The following is an 18,628-nucleotide window of genomic DNA, read 5'->3' on the forward strand; positions in this document are numbered from 1 at the left end:
ACTTGATTGCTTTTTTATGAATTATTGGAATTGCAATAACCTGAAGCTATATCAAAAGTCAAGACTGCAGGCTATTACCTAGCCCACAGGGAAACAAAAGTCATGAATAAGCTACAATTTTCTAAAGAAAAAATTGTACATTCCATCAATTAGTAACCTAAGCTAAATCCATTCATCACTGGTTTATGGTCACCCAACTTACCCTCAATTGCAAACAAACTAAACCAAACTTTGACCAAGAAAACTTAAGATAAAACAGAGAACATGAGATTATAAAAAACACTATATAAGGCTGTACAACTGGGTGACACACATAAAATGCTGGAGTAGCTCAGCAGGTCAAACAGCATCTATGAGAATGCATAAACAGTCAACGTTTCAAGCCAAGACCCTTGTTCAGGACTGGAAAGGAAGGGGGAAAATGTCAGAATAAAAAGGGGGAGGGAGGGGAAGAAGAATAGCTAGCAGGTTAATGGTGAAGCCAGGTGGGTAGAAAAGGTAAAGGGCTGGAGAGGCAAGAATTAATAGAAAGGAGAGTGGACCATACAAGGGAGGGAAGGAGAAGGGGACCCAGGGGGGAGGTAATAGCCAGGTAAGAAGTTAAGATCTCTTTCTAAACAACTCTATTGCTTTTTCACCCTTCTGTGATCTGTCTACATATCTGTTCTTCTAATTCCTACTAGTATGACTCCATCAAAGTGACTTCCAATTTCTTATTCCTAAGTTCTGTTCATATAGCCTCATTGGCCAACCCCTTCAGGATATTCTCCCTCAGTACTACCATAATGTTCTACCTGATCAGCAGCCCCTCTTCGAAACTTCTTTTGATCATACAGGAATATTCTAGACCCCATTACATTGAGCTGTGAGTCCTGCTCTTCCCTCAATTATGATTCTGTGATTGCAACAATATTATAATTATACCTGTTTATCTACACTTTCAGCTCATCCGTATTATCTGTGAGGTTCCTCGCATTAAATTAATTGCAGTTAAGCCTACCAACTATCACAGGCTTCCTTTTTGTATCTCACTACTCTCCCCACTGGACTTATGTGTTTTATTTTTTAAATATGAATCAGTCTTCCCATTATCATTTTGGGCTCCATCACCCTCTTTACCAGTTTAAACTTGCCTAACAAACCAACATTGGTCCCCCTCTAGTTAAAGCTGTAACAGGTAATTATTGTACAGGTTACCCCTGCCCTAAAACCTAAAGCTCTCTTTCATAAACTGGCACTTCAACCATGTATTCACTTACAAGACCATAAGACCATAAGATATAGGAGCAGAAGTAGGCCATTCAGCCCACCAAGTCTGCTCCACCATTCAGTCATGGGCTGATCCAATTCTTCCAGTCATCCCCACTCCCCTGCCTTCTCACCATACCTTTTGATGTTCTGGCTAATCAAGAAGCTATCTATCTCTGCCTTAAATGCACCTGTCCTATATTTCTATACAGGCCATTCCTAGGTTATGAATGTCTGATTTATATAACATAGAACAGTCCTGCTCGGTACAGGCAATTCAGCCTACAATGTTGAGCCAACCTCTTAACTTACTCCTGGATCAATCTAATGCTTCACTTCCACATGGCTCTCCATCTTCCTTTCAGGCCTGTGCCTATTTCAAGGGTCCCTTCTTCGTCCCTAATGTATTTGCTCTACCACCACCCCTGGCACTGTGTCCCATGCACCCACCACTCTCTGTGTAAAAATCCTACCTCTGAATTCCCCCATACTTTTCTCCAATCACCTTAATTAAAATTATGCTCTCGCCTAGTAGCCATTTTCACCTTGGGAAAAAGGTGCTGACTGTCCATTTAATCAATACCTCTTAACCAGTCACCCTTCAGCCTCCTTCACTCAAAAGAAATTTGTGAACACTTCTACATATAAATGAATTCTCATGATACTATCAAATCTAAAAACAATAGAAATATTTCTCTCTCTCTACTTTCAGTAATTGTCTCAGTGTTACGTGTTTTTGATGCCATTCATTGCAATACTATGGAGGTATGATTAGTATATCACGTTATTTTATAAATTTTATAACTTATGGACAAAATCAATTAATGGGTGTCTATAACAACAGAACCAGTTCACAACATAGGGGCAGTTTGTTCTCACTATTCCCTCTGCATGCTTATTATGCCCTGCTCTTTGATTCTAAAACTAGGGTCCATCCTCTGGAAATAGGTTTGTATCTAAGGTTGCTCTGTCACCTATTTTTATGGTGATTCATTAAATGCAGCTTGTCAACCTATTTATTACAGGTAAGTATATAAGGAGAAGAAAAATTTGCCCTGCGGTCTTTCACCTTCTGGGAATAGATACATGAGCATGAAAGCCTGAACGTGCAGACTTAATGGCAGCTTCTTCACTGCTTCTATCAGTTTTCTAATCAATCATCTTACCAGGCCCCCATCCAGGTGTCAGTTTCAACAATAGTAGGCATGGAGCAGTAAAATGTTATAAAAACTGACCTGGTGTAGTAAAGAACATTTACTCTTCACTGACCACTCCAAAGCAATGTGCTTAGCCCCCTGCTCTACTCTGTTTACCCCATGCCATCAGCTCCAATATCATTTAAAAGTTTGTCCACAATGTCACATGGCACCGGAGTGAGATAGAACACTTCGTTAGGTAGTGGTACAGTTTCTTGCTTATTGTTAACAAAACCAATGAACTAATCTTTAAATTCTGAAAGTGATAGTGTGAGACCACATGGCAGTTCTCATTCATAAGACAGAGGTGGAGCGAGTTAACAACTTCAACATCCTGGAAGTTAACATTTCAGTTGAGCTGTCCTGGACCCAGCACACTGATGCAATCGTGATGATTTGCTGGCACCTCCACATTCTTAGAAACTTAAAAGAGATTTTGCATGTCACCAAACATCTTAACAAATGTCTACTGATGCACGTTTGAAAGTATTATGACTGGTCGTAGTATGACATGATATGATTCCAACTTTAAAGCACAGCCATGCCCACCATTGAAGGAATCTACTGTACATGAAGCACTGCCTGAAGAAGGCAGCATTTGTCATAAAGGATCCTTATCTGAGTCATGCCTTCATCTTACTGTTAACATTGAGCAGAGGATATATAGACACCTGGATTCAACATCATCAGGTTCAGGAACTGTTACTTTCCTACAAATATCAGGTTCTTGAAAAGATTTATAACCCATAGTCCTCACTCAGCAACAGGACTTAATTGAACACCTCTTGCACTACAATGGACTCGGTAGTTTTTGTTGAAATTGGATCTTGTTTTGTACAATTTGGTATGAATAATTACAACAAAATCATGCTAAAAGATGATTCACTCACAAAATTAAATCATCAATTGGAATGACAGCTCTAATCCTTACTAACAGCAATTACAATAGAAACTACTGTATGTATACAAAGTTACTATGTTGTCATGATGGTGTTGCACAGTTCCTTGTAAAGGTTTATTTATGACATGGCAGTTTCTATTATAAAAATTGTTTCAATAAAACAATTGTTTAACGATATCACTACTGTAATTGTAATTTATTTGTGGCATGGTTATGTACAGATGTAGGGAAATCCACACAAAGATGATAATATTAATAAAAACAAAAATAATTTGATAATATTTTGCGGAATTGAAGTAATTCACTTAGCAACTATATTATACTTAAACATGCTATGATTTTGATAACTTACATTTTCTTAAGTCAAACTTCTGAAAGAGTACAATACAGAATTCTTACTGTTTCTTTAGTCTCATTCGCTTTGTCCTGCATGACAATCCTTTCATTTTTCAGCTTGTGAATTAATCCTTCTTTCCTACGTAACTACATAAAAAAAATTCATTTAGCAAAAATAGATTTTTTACTTTATTATACTCATCCCACCGAGATGCAACACTGAGCATCATACTAAGTCATTCCTGCCTGTGGCCATCAAACTTTCCAACTCCTCCCTCGGAGTGTCAGACACCCTGAGCCAATAGGCTGGTCCTGGACTTATTTCCACTTGGAATAATTTAATTATTTATGGTTTTATATTGCTATATTTCTACACTATTCTTGGTTGGTGCAACTGTAACAAAACCCATTTTCACCCAGGATCAATAAAGTATGTCTGACTGTCTGTCTGCAGCGACAATTCTATATTTTCTTCTGTGAAAGCCAGATATAGAAGAACATACATGTCCAAAATGGAATGGTGTGTGGCTTAGAAGTGACCGTGTTCCTGTACACGTAAAATCATAGAATAATATGGAACAAAGGGATTCTTTCCAGGTGGGTCTTGATAGAGAGCAGGTGCTGTCTTTATTCTTATCTAGATGATGTCAGTTGCATGTTTTGAAGGCAGGGATTTGCATTTTGTAAATAGTAATCCCTGCAGTTAGAGTATGGTGGTGATATTGGACATGAATACTCAAACATATGGCTGATAAAGTGAACAGCTGCTTTCAATGGACTGTGTTAAGCTTCTTTGGCTTTCCCTGAAAAGGGAAATGGAAAGCATTCCATCACACTCCTAAATGATGACTGCATGTGATTCGAAAGAGTTCAAAAGATGAATTGCATCCAGTGATCACAGTGGAGCAACACAACGTAGGCAGCTGTTTTGAAGAAAACAGCTTCATCCTGTCCACTGGAGTGATCCTGAGTTTCAAGTTGTCTGTCACTCTAACATTTTCATTCCATTCTGTTCATTTTATACTTCACCTCTTTCATGAAGAACAGCATGTCATCTTTATTCTATACTCATTGCTGTGTTCAGGTCTCAAAACTGAATCATACCATTTTAGATAACTAAAGTATTCAGTATGTGTCTGCTGAAATTAGTAAGTCTTCATCACGCCTGTTTCAGATACTCCTCCATACTCTCCCTCTTCTCTCCAACTTAAAGCATGCATCCTTACTTTTCTGAGCTTTAATGAAACACCATTAACTTTAAGCCTCAACTCTGTCTCTCTTTCCATAGATAATGCTTGAGCTGCTGATGTTTCCAGCATTTTCTGGTTTTGTTTCAAATATACTTAAATGATTATAAATAACCAATTTGGCAAAGGGGACTGAAATTGGCATTAAGAATCCTACTTATGCTTTGAATGAACCGCATTTCAGGTGTGTAATCTTACTGTCTTGAAGCAGCTCTGATCAATAAGGACAGATGAGGCACGTGTGTGTGTGTGTGTGTGTGTGTGTGTGTGTGTGTGTGTGTGTGTGTGTGTGTGTGTGTGTGTGTGTGTGTGTGTGTGTGTGTGTGTGTGTGTGTGTTAGAGAACTGTGCACGTGTGCCACCAATCATTCTGGAGGTTGACGACTGTTGGAATTGGGACAATTAAGACTAGGAAGAAATAAACCTTGGTGAAAATGATCTACAAAGCAGACATAATTAATAGGAAAACTGTAGAATATTTAAACACCATTTCTTTAATATGTAGCAAATTATAGGTTTCTGTATGATGCATTATAATTTTCTTAAACACAAGGCATTCTGCAGATGCTGGAAATCCAAAGCAACATACTCAAAATGTTAGAGGAACTCAGCAGGTAAGGCAGCATCCATGGAAATGAGTAGTTCACATTTTGGGCTGTGACCCTTTTTGGGTAGGATTATAATTTTCTTTGTGGCTTTAAATATACTGTATGATCAACATGCTGTTTTCCCTTTGAAAAGATTAAGAAACATAGATGCTAGTTATAAGTATAGCCCTTAACTAGTGCAAAAGCAACTATATTCACTGGGAATACCCAGAAAAACGCAAGAAGAATGATGGTAAGTTGAAAGTTACTAAATGCATTTGGGGCCAACTGCAACATTATTTTCATTCATTTTCACCAAATGCACCGAGACATGTGATACAGGTAGTCCCTGAGTTATGAACGTCCGACTTACGGACAACTCATACTTACGAACCGAGGAAGGAGAACACCGTCCGCCATTTTAAATCATTGCCGTTGAGTGTTTAATTTTGTATCTGGCTTAAATTTTTCTTAGTAAGATTCACCCTGATCCCGTCCTCCCATTCCAGTCGGCTGGTGGTGCAATGAGATCAGCACCGGGCTCCAGTTTGATCCAGTGACAGACCGCTCCCGTGCCGGGTTGATGTCGAGCTCACAACTCGACCTTGTAAAAAAAAACACTGCCACCTCCAGTTTAAATTCCCACATGGAATATTGTGGAGGATCAAATACCCAAACCCAGTACAGCCCCCACTTGTCCCATTTAGCCTGTCTCAGTGCGGTGGAGTTTTGGACCCAGGGAATTCAGTGCGGTGGTTCTTAGGACCCAGCGGACCTCGACAGCCAGCACAGCTCGGGACCTGCTGCCCGCAGTGTCTCTGTCCCATTGACGAGAAGCGATCGCGATTGAAAATAAAGTGGAAATGATAAAGCGTTTGGAAAGAGGTGAAACGCCATCGGTCATTGGAAAAGCATTAGGCTACAGTCAGTCAATGATCGGAACAATTTTAAAGGAATACGGATAAAGTGAGAATAATGAAGCACGTGAAAGGCCCTGCCCCGATGAAAGCTACAATTATTATTAAGCACTGCAGTGGTTTAATTATTGGAATACATATGTTTCTTAAGTGTTTTATATGCATAGAAAGATAAAATATGTACTATATACTGTTATGATACCAGCCCCCTCCTTTGTGAGAATTGCAAGAGCCCTAGTGAAAGGGGGGTCAATGACCCAAGAGAGAGAGAGAGACAGGCTGAATGGACACAGGAAATGGAAAGACATTCCACTGGGACAAAAGCTGGTGACTGTGGCATTGTTCTCAGGAGACACCTGGGAACTGCAGACGTGCCAACTCGCAGGGACATTGTAAAGCCCTCGGGCAAAGTGGGCTGGTTGAGAGAGAGATTGCATCACCTGCAACCTGATTGACACCTGAGATCCCGTGAGGCAGTATAAAGAAGGGTCTGAAAGAGGACGACCCTCAGACGCACCAAGGAGACACCAAGAAGCACGATAACGCTTCCCGTGGGAACGGGAAGCCATTTTGAAATAAGCCACGTGCGTTAAATTCCGAATGCGGGGTTTGTGGCTGGAACCAACGGAAGATCGCTTTTTAACTAACAACGGGGAAGATCGCTCCCCTGATTCCACGGATGTTTTGGGCAAGTTTTTCCGTTTTATCTCTCCCTCTCTCCAACACGTGAAACCAAAAGAGAAAAGCCTGCAGACTTCAGAGTGACTCTTTATATTTCCAATTGGACTCAGTATTATATACCCTAGACAACGAAAGAGCTTATTTCTGATTGATTATGGTTACACCGGTGTTTTAGATTGAGTTTTGACGATTTGAATGTTTTGTATTAACCATACGTTTGTGCCCTTATTGAATAAAACGTTTGAAAATAGTAGCATCCGACTCAGCTGATCCATCTATCTTTGCTGGTAAGTTACCTGGTTACGGGGTTTTCGTAACAAGTGGGGTGCTCGTCCCGGATTTGAAACCAAACGGGAGGGTCAGTGAATCGGGCTGTAAGTCCAAACTTAAATCTGGTTACGCAGGTAGTCAGACGGGAAACCAGCAAAGATGGATGTGTCGGAATTTAGGAGAAACCCGACGGTAGAGGCGCTAGGGAAGGCTACAAAATCAGACTTAGTAAGTTTGGCGCAGGCCTTAGACCTCACAGCGGTGAAGCCAGCAATGAAAAAGCAGGAAGTGCTAAGGGTCATACAACAGCATTACGTTGGGAAGAAGGTGTTTACAGCTGAGGATTTGGAAAATATTCCCGAAAGGAGATTAGTGAGTGGGACAAATCAGGCAGAGTTGGAGAAAGCAAGGCTGGAACATGAGTTTAAAATAAAGCAGCTAGAAATAGACGCAGCTCAGAAGGCTGCAGAGAGAGAAGCCGAGAGAGCCGAGAGGGCAAGAGAAGCCGAGAGGGCAAGAGAAGCCGAGAGGGAAAGAGAGCAGGTGTTCAAACTAAAGCAGCTAGAAGCAGAAGAGAGAGAGAAACAGAGGAACTATGAATTGGAGCTGGACAGGCGGAAACAAGAGCGAAGAACTCAAGGGGGAGAGAAAGAGGGGTTTGATATTAGTCGGGCGTTGAGGTTGGTCCCCCCGTTCGAGGAGACGGATGTTGATAGTTATTTCTTGCTCTTTGAAAAGGTGGCAGAGAATCAGCAGTGGCCCAGAGAGCAATGGGTGGCGTTGTTACAAAGTGTGTTACGAGGAAAAGCACAGCGGGTATATGCCGCGCTGCCCACAGAAAGGGACGGGAATTATGATCAAGTAAAGGAGGCCATTCTCCGAGGTTACGAGTTAGTACCTGAGGCGTATAGACAAAGGTTCCGAAATTTAAAAAGAGGGTGGAATCAAACGTATACCGAGCTAGCCCATGAGAAGGGTGTGCTCTTGAATCGTTGGTGCACAGCTGAAAAGGTGGCCGAGGACTATGGGCGTCTCAGGGAGTTAGTTTTGATTGAGGAATTTAAAAGTTGCGTTCCGGAAGAGATCCGAATGTATTTAAATGAGAGGACGAATCAGTCCATCTCAGAGATGGCTAGGCTCGCAGATGAATATGCCCTAACCCACAAGACAAAGTTTTCCTCGCCAAAAAGTTACCCGAGAGACCGTCGGAACGGTAGGGACAGTCCGCCGGCTAAGGGAGAAACTCCACCGGGAGCTAGCACAAAAAGTGAGGATAACAGACAAGAAACCTGGAGATCTCCTGGTTTCAACTGTTTTAATTGTGGAAAGGTGGGACATATTGCATCAAAATGCACTGCTCCGAGGAAGGAGTCGGAACGAGGGAAAGCAGCTATTTCCATAGGCTGTGTTGCGTCGATCCGAAAATCGACAAGCAGGCCCCAGACAGATGGAATACAGGAGGGGCGGGAGACATTTAGGTCCGAAGGAACCGTGGCTTTGAAGGAAGGGGACCCCCCAATTCCCGTACGAATTTGGAGAGACACGGGGGCGGAACTATCGTTAATTAGCCGTAATGTGTTAAAATTCGGCCCTCGCACGGGGGAGGTAGCCCTTAGAGGTATCGGGAACCGAACCGAGGTCGTGCCTTTGCATAGGGTCTTTCTAGATTGTGAGTTGGTGTCGGGACCAGTAGATCTGGGGGTCCTGCCGGAATTGCCAGGAGAAGGAGTGGACGTCCTTCTGGGTAACGACCTAGCGGGTGGGAAGATGGGTGCCGCCGTGAAGCTGACCACCCAGCCCGTGAGAGTTGAAGACCCTCCCTCAGAAAAAAAATTCTATCCCGCATGTGCGGTCACTCGCAGCATGTTGAAAAGGGCCGCTGAGACAGAGAGCGGGTGGAATCTGGCCAGTTTTGATTTGGCCGAAACTTTTTTACCGACTCTGTACCAACGAGAGTCCGAGGAAGGGAAAACGGAGAGTAGGGAGGAACGAGTGGGAAATAGAGAGGAGGTAGACCGGTCCTTAGCCAGAAGAGAGTTTGTACGGGAACAGAATGGTGACGAGGAGCTGGTATCCTTGAGAGAGTCGGTTCTCTCCGAGACTGAACTGGAGGCAGAGCCAGAGGGTTATTATCTCCAGGAGGGGGTGTTGATGAGGAAGTGGAGACCCCCTGCGGTGCAGGCCGATGAGGACTGGGCGGTGCTACGTCAGATAGTAGTCCCGAAAGTATATCGGAACGACATTCTTGACTTAGCCCATAAGGGACCTTTAGGCGGGCATTTGGGAATAAAGAAGACCGTAGAGCGGGTTCAGAGGGAATTCTATTGGCCCAATCTGAGGAAAGATGTTACTGAGTATTGTAAAAGATGTCATACCTGCCAGGTGGTGGGTAAGCCGAATCAAGTTATCCCTAAGGCCCCCCTCCGACCTATTCCCGCATGTGAGGAGCCTTTCTCCCGAGTCATTGTGGATTTTGTGGGACCCTTACCTAAAACTGCGAGTGGGCGGCAGTATATCATGACCCTGATGTGTGCCGCTACACGATTTCCCGAGGCCGTGCCTCTGGGTAGTATTAGGACCTCTGCGGTGGTGAAGGCCCTTATCAAATTCTTTACCACCGTGGGGCTACCCAAGGAGATACAATCAGACCAGGGAAGTACATTCACGTCGAACGTATTTCGGCAGATGATGACCCAGCTCGGGGTGAGGCAGATTATGGCCTCTGCGTACCACCCGGAGTCACAGGGAGCGTTGGAAAGGTTCCACGCTACCCTAAAGACCATGCTTAAAGCTTATTGCCAGGAGAACGTTCGAGACTGGGATGAGGCTTTACCCCTTTTGTTATTTGCCGTAAGGGATACAGTCCAGTGCTCCCTGGGGTTCAGTCCGTTTGAACTGGTTTTCGGTCACAGGCCCAGGGGACCCCTAACCCTACTGAAAGAAAAATGGTCTAACCCGACCGCCCAAGTCAGTGTGGTCGACTATGTGCTGAAATTCCGGGAAAGACTGCGTCAAGTATGCGCCTTGGCAAACGAAAACCTTAAAGCCTCTCAGGAAAAGATGGGTCAGTGGTATAACCAGAGAGCGAGAGAACGAGAGTTTCACGTGGGCGACCGGGTCCTGGTCCTATTCCCGGTAGCTACTCACCCTCTGGGGGCGAGGTTTCAAGGACCATATACAGTGCGTAAGAAAATAGACTCGCTGAATTACGTGATCGAAACCCCCGACCGACGAAAGCCGACCCAGTTAGTTCACGTGAACATGATAAAAGGGTATCACGAACCCACCCCCCCGGTTGTTGGCGCGGCTATGAAAGCCGATGAAGTTGGGGGGGACGGTAAGGAGGAACCAGAACGGTTCGACAAGATAGGTATAGTCCCTACCAGATTAGAGAACTCTGTCGTATTGGCGAATCTTGCGGGTAAAGTTGGCCACTTAAAGCCTGAACAGCGGGAGCAGGTAATACAGCTCGTTAACCGGCATGCAGACTTATGCCCAGATGTTCCCCGAAGGTGTAATGGGACACAACATGATGTGATAGCTACCTCAACCCAACCTATTAAACAAGCCCCTTATCGGATGAATCCTGAGAAAAGCCAGCTGGTAGAGAAGGAGATTGAACATATGCTAGCTGCTGGGATAATCCGCGAATCCTCATCCGCGTGGGCTTCTCCTTGCGTGGTTGTCCCAAAGCCGGACGGGACCATACGATTCTGTACCGATTATCGGAAGGTCAACGCGGTTACCCAGACCGATGCTTACCCTCTTCCCCAGGTGGATGATTGCATTGATCAACTGGGGAAGGCAAGGTACATCACAAAAATTGACTTGCTAAAGGGGTACTGGTGCGTTCCTTTAACGGACCGGGCTCGAGAGATTTCAGCCTTTGTCACCCCGTCTGGGTTGTACGAGTACAACGTTATGCCGTTTGGGATGAAAAATGCCCCAGGGACATTTCAGCGGATGATAGACGCTGTGATAAAGGGGTTAACCCACACCAAGGCTTATCTTGACGATGTGGTAGTTTGGAATGACACCTGGGAGGAGCATCTGAGGGCTGTAGAAAGTTTGTTTACCCGAATGTCGGCAGCCCACCTTACTGTAAACCTCGCTAAGAGTGAGTTTGGTCATGCCACGATCACCTATCTGGGGTATGTGGTGGGAGACGGGCAGTTGGCCCCTGTGCAGGCGAAGGTCCGGGCTATTTCCGAGGTCCCGGTACCCTCCAATAAAAGGGCCCTGAGGAGGTTTCTGGGCATGGTGGGATACTATCGGAAATTCTGTAAAAATTTTGCGGACATTGCGCTCCCCCTTACAAAATTACTGCAGAAGGAGGAAAAATTTGAGTGGGGTCATTCTTGTCAGAATGCCTTTGAAAAGTTAAAAGCCGTACTGTGCCATGACCCGGTGTTAAAAGCGCCCGATCTGTTAACCCCCTTCTCCTTGGCCACGGACGCCAGCGATGAGGCGGCAGGAGCAGTCCTATTGCAGCAAGCGGGGGATGGAGTGGAGCACCCGGTAGCATATTTCTCTCAGAAGTTCAATAGACACCAGAGGAATTACTCTACCGTGGAAAAGGAATTGTTAGCGCTTGTGTTAGCGATACAACATTTCGAAGTGTACATTTGTCCGGCGCAAAGACCCCTAGTGGTCTATACCGATCACAACCCGCTGGTATTCTTGAACAATATGAAAAACAAAAACAGAAGGTTATTAAGCTGGAGTCTGATGCTACAAGAATTTGATATTAAGATCCAGCACATAAAGGGGAGTGATAATGTGCTAGCGGATTGTTTATCCAGGTGTTGAATTGAGTATGCGATGTAGGGCACGGTAGGGTAAGGTATTAAAGAAAAGGGGCACTGTACTTGTTAACTGTTTAGATGCTGACTTGAATGTATAACTGTATTACTCTGTAGTGAAAAGAAAAGCTTCTGTATTGTATTAGATTCAAAATTTCTGTAAGACTGTACCACTCTGGGTTTTAACCGCTGGTAAAAACCTTTTTAAGAGGGGAGGTGTTATGATACCAGCCCCCTCCTTTGTGAGAATTGCAAGAGCCCTAGTGAAAGGGGGGTCAATGACCCAAGAGAGAGAGAGAGACAGGCTGAATGGACACAGGAAATGGAAAGACATTCCACTGGGACAAAAGCTGGTGACTGTGGCATTGTTCTCAGGAGACACCTGGGAACTGCAGACGTGCCAACTCGCAGGGACATTGTAAAGCCCTCGGGCAAAGTGGGCTGGTTGAGAGAGAGATTGCATCACCTGCAACCTGATTGACACCTGAGATCCCGTGAGGCAGTATAAAGAAGGGTCTGAAAGAGGACGACCCTCAGACGCACCAAGGAGACACCAAGAAGCACGATAACGCTTCCCGTGGGAACGGGAAGCCATTTTGAAATAAGCCACGTGCGTTAAATTCCGAATGCGGGGTTTGTGGCTGGAACCAACGGAAGATCGCTTTTTAACTAACAACGGGGAAGATCGCTCCCCTGATTCCACGGATGTTTTGGGCAAGTTTTTCCGTTTTATCTCTCCCTCTCTCCAACACGTGAAACCAAAAGAGAAAAGCCTGCAGACTTCAGAGTGACTCTTTATATTTCCAATTGGACTCAGTATTATATACCCTAGACAACGAAAGAGCTTATTTCTGATTGATTATGGTTACACCGGTGTTTTAGATTGAGTTTTGACGATTTGAATGTTTTGTATTAACCATACGTTTGTGCCCTTATTGAATAAAACGTTTGAAAATAGTAGCATCCGACTCAGCTGATCCATCTATCTTTGCTGGTAAGTTACCTGGTTACGGGGTTTTCGTAACAATACTAAGACAAACGTTTGACTAACTGACGCTAAATAATACTGGATGTACTTGTTCCGACTTAAAGACGGACTCAGGAACGGAATGCGTACGTAACGCGGGGACTGCCTGTATTAAAATGAAGCACTGCAAAAAGCAGCTCCACTTTAAAGTGTAAAGTTTTGAGGTTAGGCAATGTGACACTGCCGGCAGAGTGTTATCAGACCACAAGATACCTTAAGTGTTAATGCCACAAAATTGAGAAGAAAAGTTTGGTGGATAAAGATGGTAAGTCTGCTTATACTGTATTCAGAAACTGGATGATGATCCATACTGGCACAACACCTGTAGCTTATTAGCAACTACATACAGATGAAGACAGTTGTTGGGATGAAGAGCCTGTCATTCAGAGGGAATAGTGGAGGCTACAGGTGACAGGTTTACTGTCACCTGCCATGAGGAAATGGCAAAAAGAAGAATTTATGAAAATATTCCTGAAATAAATAACTAAATAACCAACTAAATAAATAAATAAATAGGCAATGACACTTAGTAAGACATTTCTCAGGTAAGGACATGTTCAGCACAGCTTTGTGGGCTGAAGGGCTTGTATTGTGCTGTGGGTTTTCTATGTTTCTAAGAAGAAATGCAATTAAAGCTATAAGAATAAAATCAAAATATAATGTAGAACTCATGCTTGAAACAAAAAGTACACTTGATTACAATTGGTATAAATCTAGCAGCCTTAGTGAAAATTGCTTTAAAGAGAACAAAGCCAAAGACAATAAATATGGAAGGTAACAAATATGGAAGGCAGTGTTTAACCTCTTCTCTCACGGGAACTTCACAGGGCCTTGACTGACAGCTTTCAGTGCTCACGATCGTGACTCACTGCATAATGAGTAAAATGTTATCTATGTAGGTACTGCTGTACATGATTGCTGATGTAGGGATATATATTGATCCTTGCATGAAAACTAAAATAGTCTTCTCAGGAATAAGACATCATATCGAATTATTGAAAGATACCTTGTGTATCTCAACATAAAATCTACAAATCTGGCATGCCTTACATAATAGATCGAATTTCCAGGTCAATGGTTCCTGTGAAGGCTATAGTTCATGAAAAATGAATGGAAAGAAGTGGTAGAGAAGGAATTATCACACAAGAAAGGAGATATGTCATTTGATATAGACAATCATTTGAAATAGACAGTATATGAAAGTCAGGATATTCTAATGATATTTTTGTAGATATATATTCACAAGTATATGAAGAACAAGTACATAGCCTGCTCAAAATACAGTATTTAAGGAAAATATATGGCATTTTTCATTTTTCAATATAACATATATGTTATAACCTTATAACCAAGTATATATATATGTTAGAAGGTTAAAACTGAAATGTGGATCTTGATGATCTATGAAGCAAACCCATCAACTGACCTCTGTTGACATCATATTCTGCTCAGTCTGCACAGCTAAATTCTCCATCTCTAGCTGTACATGAAGCTGCCCATTTTCTTCAGTCAATTCATGACAATGTTCCTGCAGTCGGGCTCTCTCATCTTCAAGCTGCTTGATTATCTGTTCAAGTCGTGTCATCTATAAAAATGAGAATGTACTATGTAAATTTTAAGTCTTAATTTGACACATTGATATCACATGGGTGTTTACTTTAAAGGGTCCATTTTTGAAACACAAAACCATTATCATCTACACATGCCCTAGTTTTTATACTATAACGTAAGTTGGCATCAAGAAAATAAAATTCAATACTTGTTAACCTCCCTTCGAGCAAGTGACTATAACTTTATCAACGACATGGTGACACTGGCACTACAAAGGTGGGAGGAAAAGTAAAGACTTGCTAGCTTTGCAAGCATGGTTCTAAAGTAATTCTGGAATGTTGTGGATAGTTGATGGTGAGTTAAGATTTATTGCAACAATATATCTTTAGTTGCTTAGTGCAAGCACACTATAATCCAGTTAATGCCCAGAAAATGAAACCTTTTTTAATAAATTTTCATCAGTCATGAGGTATAATATTTTACATGCAGAGAGAAACCTAAGGAATAAAATTAAGAGTAGGCGTTTTGGCTTCTTGTGCCTGCTCTGGCATTCAATAAAATCAAGTTTGATATCTTACCTTGGTCTCACTTTCCTGCAACCCACACATTCTTAACATTCAAAAAATTAATGAGGCAGTAGAATGCATATAGAGGGAGCTTTTGAAACTAATATCTGGTAGTATAAGGATTTTTGAATAACTTAAAATTTAACGGTACATGAAATAAAATAGCAATTTTAGGAGCTTTAAGTATGATGAAATGCTAGGAGTAGAGCAAAATAAATACACATATTTTGTTATCTGAAAATTTTATGGGTTGTTGCTTCCACACAACAGTTCAACCATATTCTGCAATAATATGCAGAAATTAATAAAACTGGGCCAGAAATGACCACATTCATCTTGTAGGATAATATTGTTTTTACTCTACATCACAATGCCTTAGAACTGAGCAAAATCTTAACTGTTCCTAATATTCAGTACAGGCAAAAAAACTGCTAACACTTCAGTGGATTACTGAGCATAATTCTCTGCATGCTCACAGTCCTGATGTATTATGACCTCCAGTATCTGATACACAGGAACTATGTTGCACAGGACAGGAACAAGTGAAATGACACCTGACGCCTGTAAAAAACCAAGAATGAAAATACAACTTTGCAACAAAATCCAAGGTACTGTTGCACTTTGAATTTAACTGCAATGCATCAGTATGGTGATAGCAGTGACCTTTTATCAACAGTTAATTGTTTTAATAATATTTTGGAACCATTGTTTCAAAACGACAATTTGTTCTTGAGGCTGCTGCAATCTATTATCTATTTTGACAAACTTAGGCAAATCACTCCGAAAATCTCATGATCTCTTAACCTAATATAATAATATTACTGTATACTGCTGTTAATTTGACACCATAATTTGCAAGCATTTAAGTTTTCTAATAACATAATGATGCTTTTATGTCAACTTAACTAATCGAAATTGAATCTTGGTCATTCAAATCAAATGACGTTCTTTAGAATAAAATGCTCTATATTGCAATGGAAAATTGAAGTGAAGCAATCTATTTTTTCATTATTTTGTTTGCTTTATATTGTAAAATTCTTCACTCAATAATATGAGGCAGGAAAAGGCAGTATTCTCTAATACTGAGATCAAAGTCATCACTAGAGTCTGAAATGGTGATCAAAAGGAGTTCAAAATCAATTTGACTATTGATTGACTGGTTAGGAGTTGTGCTGTTCTGAATGAATTTTCAGTCATGGGATTTGCTATTGTGAAGATGTGCAGTAGGAAATTAAGATTTTTATGTATAGTGACATAAATCAAATAACACTATAGAACTAACATGTTGTGGAGTATCATCAGATGGATATTGAAGCTTTAAGTGATTTGGTTAAGTTATGACAGCTTCAGAAGTAGATACTGCTTTTAATCAATACTATGAAGAGAAAAGAGTGTTTCTGAATACAATATTGGAGCAAGTGATGGGAGAGTAGAAGTTATACATAGTATAGAGGTCTTCATGATGCCACTTCATCTACAGAAAAGCGTTTAAGTAGATCAAAGTGCAAAGTAAATTTATTTGTCGAAGTACATATAGGCCACCATATACAACCCTGAAATTCATTTTCTTGTGGGTATACTCAGTAACTCTGTAAAATAATAACCATAACAGAATCAATGAAAGACCATGCCACTAGGGCGTTCAACCAGAGTGCAGAAGACAACAAACTGCAAGTACAAAAAGAAGAAATAATAACAATAAATGATAAGTAGTGAAAGTAAATTTAACAAGAGGCATGGAAGGACTTAACCTTCACAGACATAAAAAGGGAAATTCCAAAATAGCAGAAGGCCCAATAATTAGACTCCCTTTGAGGTGGTATGAGTGAATTGCACAGGAGATTAACTAAAACTGATGATCTTAAAACAATCATTTAGTAGAGTTTTGACAGACTTCTGAAAAAAAAAGACAGGTAGCAATGATTTTTGTATCATACAAATCTGCACTAGTCACTAATGGTGAATTTGAATCATCTGTAAAACCTGATCATCATGTGATATGTTCCCATATTACTAATCAGGAATAAAACCTGTTAAAGTAGAACATATCAAGCTTTGCGGTTCTCATTACAATTTCTCTAGGAGATTCGAAAAGCAAATATTGAAGGCCTATTAATTTATTTGGAGAATGGTAAGTGTCATTTCAGATTCAGAAACAGGTTAAAAAAAAGACTGAAGAAACCTTTTAAATCACATTATTTTTTTCAATATGGCCAAGGAATAAAGTTGATTTTGAGAGTTATTCTCCTCATTTAAATCTGCCCAATATGCCACTTTGTATATTGAATAATACCCTGTGAAATACCAATGGAAAAGTACCCAAGAAAGAACAAAAGCACAGAAATTCATTATCGTTGAGCATATATATTATTGCTTCTTGTCTTACTTAGTTTTACAAATTCAGTTTTATTTAGATTGAGCCTCAGAAGTGCAGTACAATGTCGCTCTATAGACATGTGCAGTGCAAGTGACCGGCAAAGATATCCATCCCTTTCAAGTCTGCTAATTTAAAAAGTGACTCTGTCAGTATATAGCATTAATGTTTCTTTAAAAGTCTGGTATGTAAACAGTCAAGCTGAGGTAGATATGATAGCATATTTTAAATACAGGTAGAAAGATTGCCCAATGAGAAGAGATATTTTATTCTGGTATTTGCTCAAAAATTTTATGAGTGAACCTGTTAATCAGATCAGTAATCAAATAGAATAAGCTAATGGTCAACTCCACCATAGACGGTCCCAAGCCCAGCTGTGAAAGGAGGGAGGTTGGTCATGGGGCAAGGAACCCCATCCTTTAAACCTAAAAACCTAGAGCTACAGTAACTCCGCCAGAGCTCCAAAGACCTCACTCCTGGGAGTGGAAGGATCTGTGCCTAGAATATATATGAAGTCGAGTGGTGAAAGTGGAAGTCACAGGGCTGATCAGCCTTTCATTGGCTCAGGACAGAGGAATCTAGTGAGCCATTGTTGAATGCCCTATGCCCCAGTATCCAGCAAGCTGTTAAGGCTTTAGAAAAAGAAGAAGAAAAAACTAATGATCATAAAGCTACAGGAAAATGGAGATACTGATTTACATTTTATACCTGCAATTCTGGTAAAAGCAATATTTCTGAACATCAAATCACAATCTCTGTCAAGATTGTAAAACAGGTAATGAGGGAGCTAGGAGATTTTTTTTAAAGTTAAGTCCTGGTTGATCTAATTTATGACTCAGTGAAATTAGCTTCTGCAGTGAGAGGTAATATTTGGGATGGAAAAACAAACCTGACCAGAATAAAACATAGCTTTCACATAACTTGAG

General features: G+C 41.3%; 1 protein-coding gene across 1 annotated transcript in view; it reads right to left on the reverse strand.

The window, feature by feature from the left end:
- Window positions 1-18,628, reverse strand: part of pmfbp1 (polyamine modulated factor 1 binding protein 1) — a 649,032-nt gene that overhangs the window by 196,310 nt on the left and 434,094 nt on the right. The window contains exons 15-16 of the mRNA XM_073070291.1: window positions 14,638-14,796; window positions 3,745-3,828 (exon numbers count right to left, since the gene is read on the reverse strand). Coding sequence (XP_072926392.1) covers window positions 3,745-3,828; window positions 14,638-14,796 — 243 coding nt within the window. The remainder of the gene's footprint in view (window positions 1-3,744; window positions 3,829-14,637; window positions 14,797-18,628) is intronic.

Source organism: Hemitrygon akajei, chromosome 17 (assembly GCF_048418815.1).
Source record: "Hemitrygon akajei chromosome 17, sHemAka1.3, whole genome shotgun sequence".
NCBI classification, from domain to species: domain Eukaryota; kingdom Metazoa; phylum Chordata; class Chondrichthyes; order Myliobatiformes; family Dasyatidae; genus Hemitrygon; species Hemitrygon akajei.